Source organism: Cyphomyrmex costatus, unplaced genomic scaffold, assembly GCF_001594065.2.
Source record: "Cyphomyrmex costatus isolate MS0001 unplaced genomic scaffold, Ccosl1.0 scaffold1923, whole genome shotgun sequence".
Classification (NCBI taxonomy): domain Eukaryota; kingdom Metazoa; phylum Arthropoda; class Insecta; order Hymenoptera; family Formicidae; genus Cyphomyrmex; species Cyphomyrmex costatus.
In genome coordinates, this window is record NW_017275958.1 from 1 (window position 1) to 13,111 (window position 13,111).

The window sequence follows — 13,111 nt, forward strand, 5'->3', positions numbered from 1 at the left end:
GCATTAAATTTTATAATAACGTTTTATGAATTATTCATATATATAACTATCGACGTCGGAAGTATATGAAATGGTTTGATTAATTTGGGTGATGTGGATCTCCTCTGTCGTGCAGAAAGTTTTATTGAAGATTATGTGCTCCTCCGTGATGGTTGGCGAATATGAAATGGGAAGGGGAGAGGGAAGTGATTCACATTCTGTTAGATCGATGACAGGTATTGCTGTATCCTTTGAAGAAGGGTGTGTGGAGGATTCTAACAGTGTATGGAGGGACTCAAGAACTTCTCCGAAGGCTGCACGATCCTTCGGAGGTATTGGAGAATCGAAAAGAGGGTGACGCGGAAGGATCTTTAGAAATTAAGTCGGTTACGGGGATTGTGGTGGAAGATTGGTCCCTGGCCGATTTGTTTAATTCTTGTAATTGTCGAAAAGCCTTATCAGTTACAAATGTTCCGGGCAAGATTTTGGTTATTACTGGCCGCTTGTTCTGTTTCGGTTTTTGGACTTTACTTTGCTTCTATCGTCCTGCGCGATGGTTATTGTTCCATACCATCTAAAAGTATATTTCTCTCATTAGGGGAGTTTAGGAGGAAAAGAAGAATCCAAGGAGAGAGAGAGAGAGAGGGGGGGGAGAGGGAGAGAAAGAGAGATGAAATAGATGAAGAGAAAGAAAAGAGAGAATCGCTTGAGGCACGAATGCTGAAGCAATTCGGGAAAATAAAGAAAAAGAGAGAATCGCTTGAGGCACGAATGCTGAAGCAATTCGGAAAAATAAAGAGAGAGAGAGAATCGCTTGAGGCACGAATGCTGAAGCAATTCGGAAAAATAAAGAGAATCGCTTGAGGCACGAATGCTGAAGCAATTCGGAAAAATAAAGAGAGAGAGAAAGTGAATCGCTTGAGGCACGAATGCTGAAGCAATTCGGAAAAATAAAGAAAGAGAATCGCTTGAGGCACGAATGCTGAAGCAATTCGGAAAAATAAAGAGAGAATCGCTTGAGGCACGAATGCTGAAGCAATTCGGAAAAATAAAGAGAATCGCTTGAGGCACGAATGCTGAAGCAATTCGGAAAAATAAAGAGAAAGAATCGCTTGAGGCACGAATGCTGAAGCAATTCGGAAAAATAAAGAGAATGAGGAAGTGAATCGCTTGAGGCGTTAGACGCTGAAGCGATTTAAGAAGTAAAGAATTAAGAAAGAGAATTGCTTGAGGCGTCAGACGCTGAAGCAATTCAGAAAAATACAGGAAAGAGAGAACCATACACGAAGAAGGAAGGGGAAGAGAGAGATATATTATAAATGGTCGAATAATAATAAAAGAACAAAAAAATTGGCTTCTTACTTTTGAGATGAATGGGGTGTTGATAAATGGCTACCGGAGTCCTTTGAAGATCGGGGCCTATGGAGCAGAGTCCTGGACTGGTTGGAAGTAGATGCTGCTTTGTCACGGAAACTCCGAAATTTTTATAATTGTCACACTCGAATTGCAGAGTACGGAAGTTATAGAACTTGAGACTATTTTAAAATGTACTGTCAAAGATCGGATCCGCGCTATTGTAACTAAGGAAGTGAAGTGTTTTTCGTAGTCTCGCGGCTTCATATTTATACTTGCGGAGGGCGATATGCCCTTCTTTGTTTGCGAGAATCAAATTTTGGGAGTAGGAATGATTTAGGTCAAATGTGTGCTGATGTATCGAAGATTTAAATTGTTTTATCTTAAACCGGAAACGCGTGTGCAGTATCGAACGCTGACCTATAAGCTTCTTATAGGATCTATGAGTGGCGGTTGGTCTCTTAACTTCGCGACGCGGCCAGCTGTAGCATCCGGTAGCTGAATTTGTTAATGAGAAAAATTTTCTCTAATCATCTAATAATTGTCGATATCTGCTCACCCGTTTCTCTTAAAATTTGAAGTAAGAAGCAGGAAGAAACGATATTATTTGTTTAGGTTTCCTCGTACTCCCTATTACACTTAGTTTCGTTAATATACTTGTTATCTATCTAACGTTCCACGGAAGAAAGGAATCGTGGAGTCCTCCGGACGTAACACCCCCCGCGTTAGACAAATGTTGGGGGTGCACAACATTTGCAGAGGAAAAGTTTAGCAATGATCGATTCTTTTCTTTCTGTGGTTATGTAGTTAACGGGTATAGGAAAGTTTCCTTCTGGGGTTGTTATCCCCCAAGTGTACATTCTTGAGAAGAGGCTTTGCCTTTACATAAATTTCGGTTTTATGGTTTTCACACCGCAATAAGAAGCAGGAAGGAAAAGGTGAGACACTTATGATGTTTTTTTTTCTTTTTTTTTTTAAATCCCCTCTTTTTTTTTTTACTTATATAATAAATGATGCATTTGTGAGTATTTATTTGTTTAATAAGAGGTAGGTAAAAATGGTGAGATATCTCTTCTAACATTTCTTCGTGCTCCCTTTTTAACTTATTGCCTATGAAGGTATAAATGTTCGCGTATTATAAGATTTACTTAAATAACTAAGGAATATTACCGAAGAATATAACAAATAGTTACAAGACGAATAAACTTATTCATTACATATCCCTTTTCTTTCAAACACGATGCTCATGCAACACATACTCTTTTTTTTTATCTAAATGCTTTTGTGAAGAACTACTTGGACGTCGCAGGCTGCGAAAGGTCAAGTGTTTCATTACGGGCAGTTCCGTAGAATTATTGCTTTTGTGTGGTGACTGTCGGTATTGGTAATCCCCACCCTAACTCTAAGTATGCTTTGGTTTTTTCATTGGCATACTGGAATCCATGAAGGCAGCTGGCGCATTCTTCTGCGCTTTTTATTATGAACATTATTTTGTTGCAGACAGTGCATTTTTTCTGCCGATCCACTGAATCCATGTGGACTAGGTGATGTGCGCGGATAGGTACATAGCAAGCTGCTAAATCAATCGGCATACTTCCATAACATTCTTCACAAATCTTGACGTGATTGCCAATACGTTGGTATATTGGGCGTTTATTCCATGTGGTAACGCATCGGAGCTTGGTTAGGTATCTATAGGCATACCAATGGTGTTCGTATGTCGCCATCTCCGACTCTGCCTCTCGCCTCTTGAAGATTCAGCAGAAGTGGTTGTACTTTGGCATTTCGCGCTGCAATGACGATCAAGTAGTTACTAAGTTTTTTTTTGTTTTGTTTTCTTGAAAGAAAAGAGAATTATACATTTTTTTTATTTATTATTATTATTATTATTATTATTATTATTATTATTATTATTATTATTATTAAGGGCTTAAGTGATTTTGTAGAATGTAACACGAGAAAGATTATCGAGTGTTGAGGATCTTTCTGCAGGCGTCAGACACGAAATGCTGGCTTTTATTTATATTTTAGAGCCATGAGGAGACTGCTTGGTACTCCTCATTCTGTTTTTAAATGTGATTTGTCACATGTAATCCACAACGTCCAAATTTGATAAAATGTGTCAGTATAGAAATCGTTCTTTCTACAGATACTTTGATGCAGCTCTGGCATTCATCCGCGGGTTGTATTCGTATGATTATTTTCCTACAAGTTATACAATTTGTCTGGTTACGAACGGAATCTCCAAGGATGAGCATGTGAGCAAAGACGGGTGTATAGGTGTGTTTCTCTTCATTCGTTAAAGCTTCATAGCAATCTTTACAAATTTTGGAGGAGGTACTGGTATGTTGATGGACCCGTTCTTCCATTGTGGTAACACATTGGAGGTTCATCAAGTATTGGTGAGTGTCCCACTGATCCTCTGCTGGTTCCGTTACAGATGATTCTTCTGCTTGTTCAGCTTGTTGATTAGAGGCACAACAGAGGTAGCGTAACACAGGCATTTCGTGTACTGTAATCGACGCCGGGCAATTAACTTATGGTTATTTGAATATATGTACTTATTATATTATTACGCATGTATACTATATTATATATATATATATAGATATATTTATTTTTATTGTTACTTGGATAAACGTTTTAAATGAGTAAGTGTTACTATTTTTCTGCATATATGTATATATAGTACCATTTTTTTTTATATATATATAAGATTAAAGGCCTAAGTGATCTAACACGAGAAAGATTATCGAGTATTGAAAATTTTTCTGCAAGGCGTCAAACACGGAATGCTGGATTGTATGTATTCTAGATCCATGTGGAGACTGCTGGTACTCCCCATCCTGTTTCTAAATGTGATTTGTCACATTCTACAAATGCTTCGATGCAACTCGGGCATTCTTCCGCGGGTTGTATTCGTATGATTATTTTTCTGCAAATTACGCAATTTGTCTGATTACGGACGGAATCTTCAAAGATGAGCATGTGAGCAAAAACGGGTGTACAGATATATTTCTCTGCGTCCGTTAAAGCTTTATAGGAGTCTTCACAAATTTTGAAAAAGGTACTTGTGTGTTGATAAACCCGTCCTTCCATCGTGGTAACACATCGTAGTTTCATCAAGTACCGGTAAGCGTCCCACTGATCCTCTGCTGGTGCCGATACAGATGATTCTTCCTCTCGTTGATTAAGGGCACAACAGAGATAGCGAAACGCAGTCATTTCGTGTACTGTAACCGACGCCAGGCAGTTAGCTTATGATTACTTGAATATATGCGCTTTATATCATATTAGTTTATGTATATATATACATATATATTTTATTGTCTTGCATAATTATTATTATACTTAGATAATTTTTTTTTTTTTGCTATATATATGTTGGTTTTATATATATATATATATACAAAATAATTAAATAGAGGGGTTTACTATTTCTAACAACTTTTCACTGAGTTGTGCGTGACCTAAATCTACCAAAGTGTCTCTAATATTTATTATTTCACGACCGAATTCATTCTTCATTTCAAGTTTCACGAGTGCTCCTAATTCTTCAACGTGTCCTAGGATGCTAATCCATCCTTCGCGGCGCTCGATCAAAAATTTTGTTAAGTCCCTTGCTCGCCGGGGCCATGTTGTTTTCACGGGATCGGGTTTGATATACGCGAGCGCGCAGGGAATAGCCTGCCACTCTAACTCGCGAAATCGGTCTTCAAGTATTGTACGCGCTATGCACGTTTACACTTTTGTATTTTCGCTCGCTTTGCTACGCTCCCTCCTTCTGAAAAGAGCGCTACCTGCGTTCCCCTTCTCCTCCGCGTTCGCTTATCAGCGTTCGTTTCTGCGTTCGTTTGCGTTCGTTCGCTTCCGTATCTGTTCGTTCGCCACTTCCGTCTTCTTCTTCCTAGTTCGTTTTCGTCCAAGCATGCAGCAGCATGATTTTTCTTTACGCTTATTATATAGTCGTTTAAGTTTGCACTAGTTCACCTTCTGTGTTCTACGCTTGTCAAGCATGCACATGCATGAGTTTAATAAGAATAAATAAGTATCATTATCAACTATGTTTTCGTGTTGCTTCTTGCCAACACTGGTCCTTCGAGCATTATCACACGCTGCATCAAGCATAGCCAATTAATACTTGAGCCACAAGGCTTTCATAAGAGAAAATAGCGCTACACATAGCGCATAGAGGCACATGCCCGCACATTTGGTCCTTCGAGCCGGATACAGGATAACAAGGAATCCGTCCCAGCGATACAGAGGGTATAACCTGAAATTCATTCAAATTCTCATTCGAGCGTGCTCATAAGCCGCAAGCACAAGCATAAGTAATCTTTAGGTAAGATTGTTTCATTCACTCAAGGTAAGATAGCCATATTGCATGCGTCTTCACATTTGACCGCCATATTGGCTTTTCATTTCTCGAAACTTCGTTACACATACGTTCTCACATATACGTATATCTTCATATGCACACGCATGCGCTTCCTTTCACAATAAAGGGCATTATTCTCAATTCACTAACGATAACGTAAGAATCATAAGCATGGATTCGATATCATTGACCGAGGCCAAAACTAAACGCACAGCCGCAAAGGCTTCTCTAACCCGACACAAGTCTGCCATAGAAAGCTTTGACGCGAATCATGGATCGCGCCATGACATTATTGAACGCAAAAAAAGAATATTGGAATTATGGAATCTTTTCGACGTAGTACAATCGCGAATAGAGGTTCTTGAGAATGAAGAAGATTTATCTTCTCAAGATTTAGATCTATTAAACGCTCAACATGAGCAACACCGAGCAAGCTTCGAATCAACATACTTTAGCTTAATCTCACGCTGTGAATCCTTACTTGAGCATTTTGATCAACATAACATTAGGCTTTCTTCGGGATCTTTTAGCACGCCAGGCGCTAATTCGTCTGCCCGCAGGGAAGCGCATGTTAAGTTACCTAAAATCGAGCTTCCAGTGTTTTCAGGTTCCTACGAGGATTGGTATTCTTACCATGATATGTTTGAACAATTAATCCACAACAACCAAAATTTATCCGAGATAGAGAAATTCCATTATTTGCGATCTTCCCTCAAGGACAAGGCCGCTGAAATAATAAAGTCAATTGAAACTACCACCGACAATTATAAGGATGCCTGGAACGCTATTAAGGAACGATTTGACAACAAACGGTGGATATTACAAAGGCACATCAAGGCCATTTTCGAAATTGCTCCAGTAACGAAAGAAAATCATGCTCAGTTACGTGAATTATTAGATACAATTTTAAAACATTTGCGCGCTCTCAAAGCCATGGGAAGACCCACGGATACTTGGGACGATTTAATCGTTCATCTTATAATTTCGAAACTTGATACGGTTACTACCAAGGCTTGGGAAACAAGCATTCCTGATATGGAAATTCCCACACTAAAATCACTGACTGATTTTCTTTCAAAACGTTGCATCGCGCTTGAAGCAATTTCTAGCAAATCCTCAATCAATCAATTTGCAAAGGCAAAGAATTGTTCGGTTTCTAATCTCGCGACTTCTAATTTATCTTGTCCTAAATGTAAGGAAAATCATCCGCTTTACTATTGTGAAACATTTCTCAAATTACCAGTAGAAAGCAGAATCGCCTTTGCAAAGAAGGTTCATTTATGTCTAAACTGTTTGAGATCTAATTCTCATCAAGCTAAAAATTGCACTTCAAGCTCTTGTCGCAAATGTAAAGGTCAACACAATACACTTTTACATTTGTCAAAGACAACAGACGCTAACGAGTCGTCTAATGCGAAAACAGCTGTGACTTCCGATACAGAAATTTCTGCGAAGCCAGTCGCAACACAATGTTTATCTACTTATCAATCTCTAGGAATTATATTATCAACAGCCATTATTCATGTATTTGACTGTAATAATCACATCCATTCGTGTCGTGTATTGTTAGACAGCGGATCACAAATGAATTTCATTACGCAGAGTCTTGCCGACAAATTGTACCTCAATAAAAGGCAAATAGAGATATCTATTTCAGGTGTAACTAATGCTAACATTCGAGCCAATCAAGCGACAGTCGTTCACATAAAATCGCGGTTCAACAATTTTAGCGAGAGGATAGAATGCGTTGTTTTGCCAAAAATTACTCAACAATTGCCGCAAAAATTCATTTCCAAACAGAATATAACTATACCAAATAATTTAAAATTGGCCGATCCTGATTTTAATGTTCCCGCTGACATTGACATGCTAATCGGCGCTGAGATATTTTGGAAGCTCATTTGCGCAGGTCAAATTAAACCTTCTAGAAATAAACCAACACTGCAGAAAACTCTCTTGGGATGGATTTTATCTGGTCCGACATCAAGTATTCCTAGTAACTCCAGTTCTTCAATCATCAGTTGTTTAGCTGTAACAGAAGACTTAAATCATGCTCTCAGTCGTTTCTGGGAATTGGATCATTCGATATCCGCTTCAACTCTTTCTCCAGAGCACCAATCTTGCGAGAATCTATTCAAGGACACTGTCAAACGCAACAGCGATGGACGCTTCGTGGTCCAGCTACCGATCATACCTAACAAGCTATCTGAACTCGGTGAATCAAGGGAAATAGCCACTCGCCGCTTCAAATGTTTAGAGAAACGCTTTGTTACCTCTCCTAAATTACATGCAGAATACAAAGAATTTATACAAGAATACATACAACTTGGTCATATGCGTGAGGTCACTCACATTACAAATAATGACAGCCAAACATATTACCTACCGCATCATGCCGTATACAAAGAAACGAGTACTTCTACCAAACTAAGAGTGGTTTTTGATGGTTCTTGCAAAACAACCACTGGAATCTCGTTAAATGATGCATTATTGGTAGGCCCCACTATACAAGATGATCTGCTTTCAATATTAATAAGATTTCGTATGTACAGATATGTCATGACTGCAGATGTGGCAAAGATGTACAGACAAGTTTTAATCGATCCGAATCAAACCTCTCTGCAACGCATTCTTTGGCGTGACTCTTCGGATCAACCCATTCAAACATTCGAGCTTCTGACCGTCACGTACGGTACAGCATCTGCTGCCTTCCTAGCCATTAGATCGCTCAGGAAATTAGCTGAGGATAACTCTGAGAAGTATCCCGTTGGATCCGGGACAGTTTTAAACGACTTTTATGTTGATGACTTGGTCACCGGCGCTGACAATTTACAAGATGCCTCCTCCATCAAGATTCAGACAAGGCAATTGCTTCTTGAAGGTGGTTTCGAGCTACGCAAATGGTTCTCTAATGTACCTGATCTTCAAGACGATCAACTTTCCAATCCTGAAAAGGAATTCGTACTATCTTCCGACAAGGAATGCGAAACAAGGACACTGGGTCTTGTGTGGAACTGCACCCATGATCACTTCCAATTTTCTAGTATCTCCTGTCTGCCACCTTTGGCTACGCCTACCAAAAGGCAAGTACTATCAAGAGTCGCTTTGGTTTTTGATCCTCTCGGACTTTTTGGACCTGCGACTGTCATTGCTAAAATCATTATTCAACAACTCTGGCTCCTCAAGATTGGCTGGGATGAAGCTCTTCCCTTGGATTCAACCACTAAATGGAAACGCTACGAGCGTGAGTTGCCAATTTTGAGAGACATGACTATTTCACGACGCGCTATCGCGCTAAGTGAACATATCAACTTAGAGCTCCATGGCTTCTCTGACGCCAGTGAACGAGCTTATGGCGCGTGCATCTATTTACGTGCCACTGATGCTCACGGAAACATTTCAATTAGATTGCTCTGCTCTAAAAACCGTGTAGCTCCACTCAAGAGTTTATCAATTCCGCGCTTGGAATTATGCGCAGCCCTCTTGTTGGCTCAGATCACCGACAAGATTTTGAAACGTATTACTCACAAATTTACATCTATTTATCTGTGGACCGACTCCACCGTAGTTTTAGCCTGGCTGCAATCATCTAGTCGTACATGGTCGACATTTGTCTCCAATCGTGTTGGCGATATCCAACAATTAACCACTATACAAGACTGGCATCATGTATCCAGTCAGGACAATCCAGCTGATCTTTTATCCAGAGGCATATCTCCGGCTGCATTGCCACATGCGCATCTTTGGTGGTCGGGGCCCGCTTGGCTGAAACTTGACAAGGGGCAATGGCCTCAATTTCCATTCACTATCAACAAACGAGATATACCTGAATACAAATCTTCTGCTATCACATCAGCTACTGCTACGCTGCCATACTTTGATATTTTCGAGCGTTTCTCAAGTTTCATGAAACTTGTTCGAATCGCAGCATACATCTTTAGATTTTTCAACAAATTAAAACAAAGAATCAAGCCTGATCAGGAGCTACAATCTGCTAACAATAAAACTCTTGTCATAACTCCTGATGAAACGGACCACGCCATCAAGATTTTGTTGAAAATAGTTCAAAAACTGCATTTTCCTAAGGAATTGGACTCGCTTTCCAGACAACAAAATCTTAACAAAAATAGCCCAATCGTACGATTAAATCCGTTTATCGATGCAGCAGGAATTCTGAGAGTAGGAGGTCGACTCAAATTATCGCATCTCCCGTACAATGCCAAATATCCAGCTCTATTGCCTGGAAATCATCCGTTTTCTCGTCTCATCATCATACACGAGCACGAGAAACACTTTCATGCAGGGCCCCACGCCACGTTATCTGCTGTTCGACAAAATTATTGGCTCATAGCTGCAAGGGACGTTGTACGACAAATCACTCGCAAATGCATTGTTTGCTTTCGAAGCTCACCTAAGATGGCATCCACGCTAATGGGGAACCTTCCCGAATCCAGGATCACAATTCCCGAGCGTCCTTTCGAAAATTGCGGAGTCGACTACGCGGGTCCTCTCTACTATAAAGAAGGCTTAAGAAAAACTTCTAAGCTATTAAAATGTTATATTGCAATATTTGTTTGCTTCGCCTCAACAGCTGTTCACATTGAACTAGCAACTGATTTATCCACTAAAGCATTTCTTAATGTTTTAAAGCGTTTTATTTCTAGACGAGGATGCCCAACTATCATTCATTCGGATAATGGCTTAAATTTCAAAGGAGCTCAAAGAGAATTAAACGAGCTAGCCGCATTGTTCAAAAATCAAGAAAGCCATCAACAGATTATTAACTACGTGTCCTCTAAAGGAATCAGATGGCGCTTCATACCCCCTAGAGCGCCCCATCATGGTGGACTATGGGAAGCTGCCGTCAAGGGAGCCAAACGTCATCTCTATCGAGTTACTAGAGAGGCGCATCTAAGATACGAGGAGCTAGAAACACTAGTTATCCAAATTGAAGCGATTCTTAATTCGCGTCCTCTCACACCCGTTTCATCTGACGTGGCCGACCTTACGCCACTTACTCCAGGTCACTTCGTAATCGGAGCACCATTGACATCGTACCCTGAACCATCATTGGAAAGAATCCCGATTACTAGGCTCTCTCGTTGGCAACGGGTGGAGCAAATACGTCAACACTTTTGGCAAAGATGGTCAAAGGAATATCTGCATTATTGCCAGCAGCGAAATAAGTGGACAATTAAGGAAAATCCATTACATGTCGGACAGATGGTCCTTCTAAGAGAGGATTCTGCTTCGCCTCTTTCTTGGCCTCTCGCTAGAATCGTCGAATTACATCCCGGTAATGACAACATTGTTCGTACAGTCACAATTCGCACATCGTCTGGCATTTATAAGCGTCCCATTACACGATTATGCGTTCTTCCCTTTGATAGTAACTAAGCTCGTATCATTTCATTAATCTATACTATTATTTTGTACTTTTGAATTGCGTAAACATAACATTATTTGTTGAAAGCTGAAGCTTTCAAGGGCGGCGGTTTGTACGCGCTATGCACGTTTACACTTTTGTATTTTCGCTCGCTTTGCTACGCTCCCTCCTTCTGAAAAGAGCGCTACCTGCGTTCCCCTTCTCCTCCGCGTTCGCTTATCAGCGTTCGTTTCTGCGTTCGTTTGCGTTCGTTCGCTTCCGTATCTGTTCGTTCGCCACTTCCGTCTTCTTCTTCCTAGTTCGTTTTCGTCCAAGCATGCAGCAGCATGATTTTTCTTTACGCTTATTATATAGTCGTTTAAGTTTGCACTAGTTCACCTTCTGTGTTCTACGCTTGTCAAGCATGCACATGCATGAGTTTAATAAGAATAAATAAGTATCATTATCAACTATGTTTTCGTGTTGCTTCTTGCCAACACTGGTCCTTCGAGCATTATCACACGCTGCATCAAGCATAGCCAATTAATACTTGAGCCACAAGGCTTTCATAAGAGAAAATAGCGCTACACATAGCGCATAGAGGCACATGCCCGCACAAGTATGTAAATTTCATAACAGGGCCTGTCGATAGTCCGGCCCCAGTTTCTTAGGTCGATTTCGGCGGTACCGTCCTTTCGGATCTGAGTTAAGATGCCCCTTTGCCATCGCCGTCCTTCTTTAACTGCAACTATTTCATCTAGATTGCTACGGTTAGGTAACAGGGGTAATTGATGGTGTCGCCGTGTCATTCGGTGAGATCCTCGATTAGTTCTTGAAAATCGTCGTGGCTGTTCTTTAGTTGCGCCCAAAACAAGGTTGGTGAATCTACCTTTACTATTTTTGCTTTTAGTGGACTGCGGGTCAACATTCTTGTATTTATGTGGCTGATCTCCGTTGTCATCTACAAGAGAATAAACGATTATGCTATATTGGTTATTTAGGAAGGTGCAGAGATAGAAAAGGTTCCAGTAAATTTAGAGGTTCTGGTGCTAAGTGGTAGATTCACATAGGCGCCTTGACGGTTTACCCTTTTAATTCAAGGGTATAGGTAGAAGTTTCCTTTGGAGGAAGGAGGAGGTAAATGAATTCCTTTTTCGCTTCGTCTTGTAATTCAGGGCCTTTTGTTTGATGGATTTCCGACTCAGCGGGGGCCGAAGCGGTTACTTTTTCGGCATCTGATTTCCCTCTTCCTAAGTGTAACAGGAGCTGAGTGAGCGAATCCCATATAGCTCCTATTAAATACACTGACCACCCGTATACAGTGTGCAGGGCATATCCATGCACGATGGTGTCTAAAATTAATTTTACTATTCTGACGCTCATATATATACCGATTATTCCAGCGCTGACATTGCCAAAAATTAAAAATCTGTTCCAGAATTTCTCCCAGGCAGATGCAGCTATTTTTTCTATTGATGCTTCGTCTATTAGATTGGAAAATGACCCTCCGTTTATAAAACCTGGTTGTCCCATCATTCCTCGTGCTATGGTGTTAAGTACCGAGGGTCGTTCCGCTGGAAACATATGATCTCGTAAGGTCTCCAGGTCATTTTCCGAGTATATTCCGCTCGTAGCGAGCGATCCAGGGCTGACATATCTCCATGTAGATCTAGTCATTGGTTTTAAAATAACAGGCGGTAGTGTTTCCATTGGTTTTGGCGCGAGTCTGTACCATGAATCTTCTAGAAGGTACATAGCAGGTGTCAATGCGTTGCAGGTAACTTGTGTTCCTTGTCGTAGTAAGATGTGAGTTTGCGGGGTTAGAAAATGCGTTTGGTTGTTTCGAGTTACTGGCAGTTGGTCGTAACATTCTTGAGTATGAGCAAGTTTTACTTCGACGGGTACACACTTTATTATATGTATTACAATTCTCCTGCCAATAAAGCCATGTACCCGGGTCCCTGCATTAAGTGATAAGCAAAAGCATCGGGGGAATGAACAGCGAGGGCCAAAGCATTCTTTAATATTTTTTGTTC

General features: G+C 40.5%; 2 protein-coding genes across 2 annotated transcripts in view; both read left to right on the plus strand.

Moving 5' to 3' along the window:
• The first annotated feature begins 5,881 nt into the window (after nt 1-5,881).
• Nucleotides 5,882-11,107, plus strand: LOC108772603 (uncharacterized). The gene has a single exon (XM_018538173.1). The coding sequence runs from the start codon at nt 5,882-5,884 to the stop codon at nt 11,105-11,107; it is 5,226 nt and encodes a 1,741-aa protein (XP_018393675.1).
• A 1,701-nt stretch (nt 11,108-12,808) lies between these two features.
• The window catches only part of LOC108772604 (uncharacterized), a 9,861-nt gene continuing 9,558 nt past the window's right edge, over nt 12,809-13,111 (plus strand). Inside the window, exon 1 of the mRNA XM_018538174.1 lies at nt 12,809-12,824. Within this exon, the coding sequence (XP_018393676.1) occupies nt 12,809-12,824 (16 nt within the window). The remainder of the gene's footprint in view (nt 12,825-13,111) is intronic.

Excerpts from the sequence above, each read along its gene's own strand:
- LOC108772603 (XM_018538173.1), top strand. The coding sequence starts at position 5,882 with ATGGATTCGATATCATTGACCGAGGCCAAAACTAAACGCACAGCCGCA.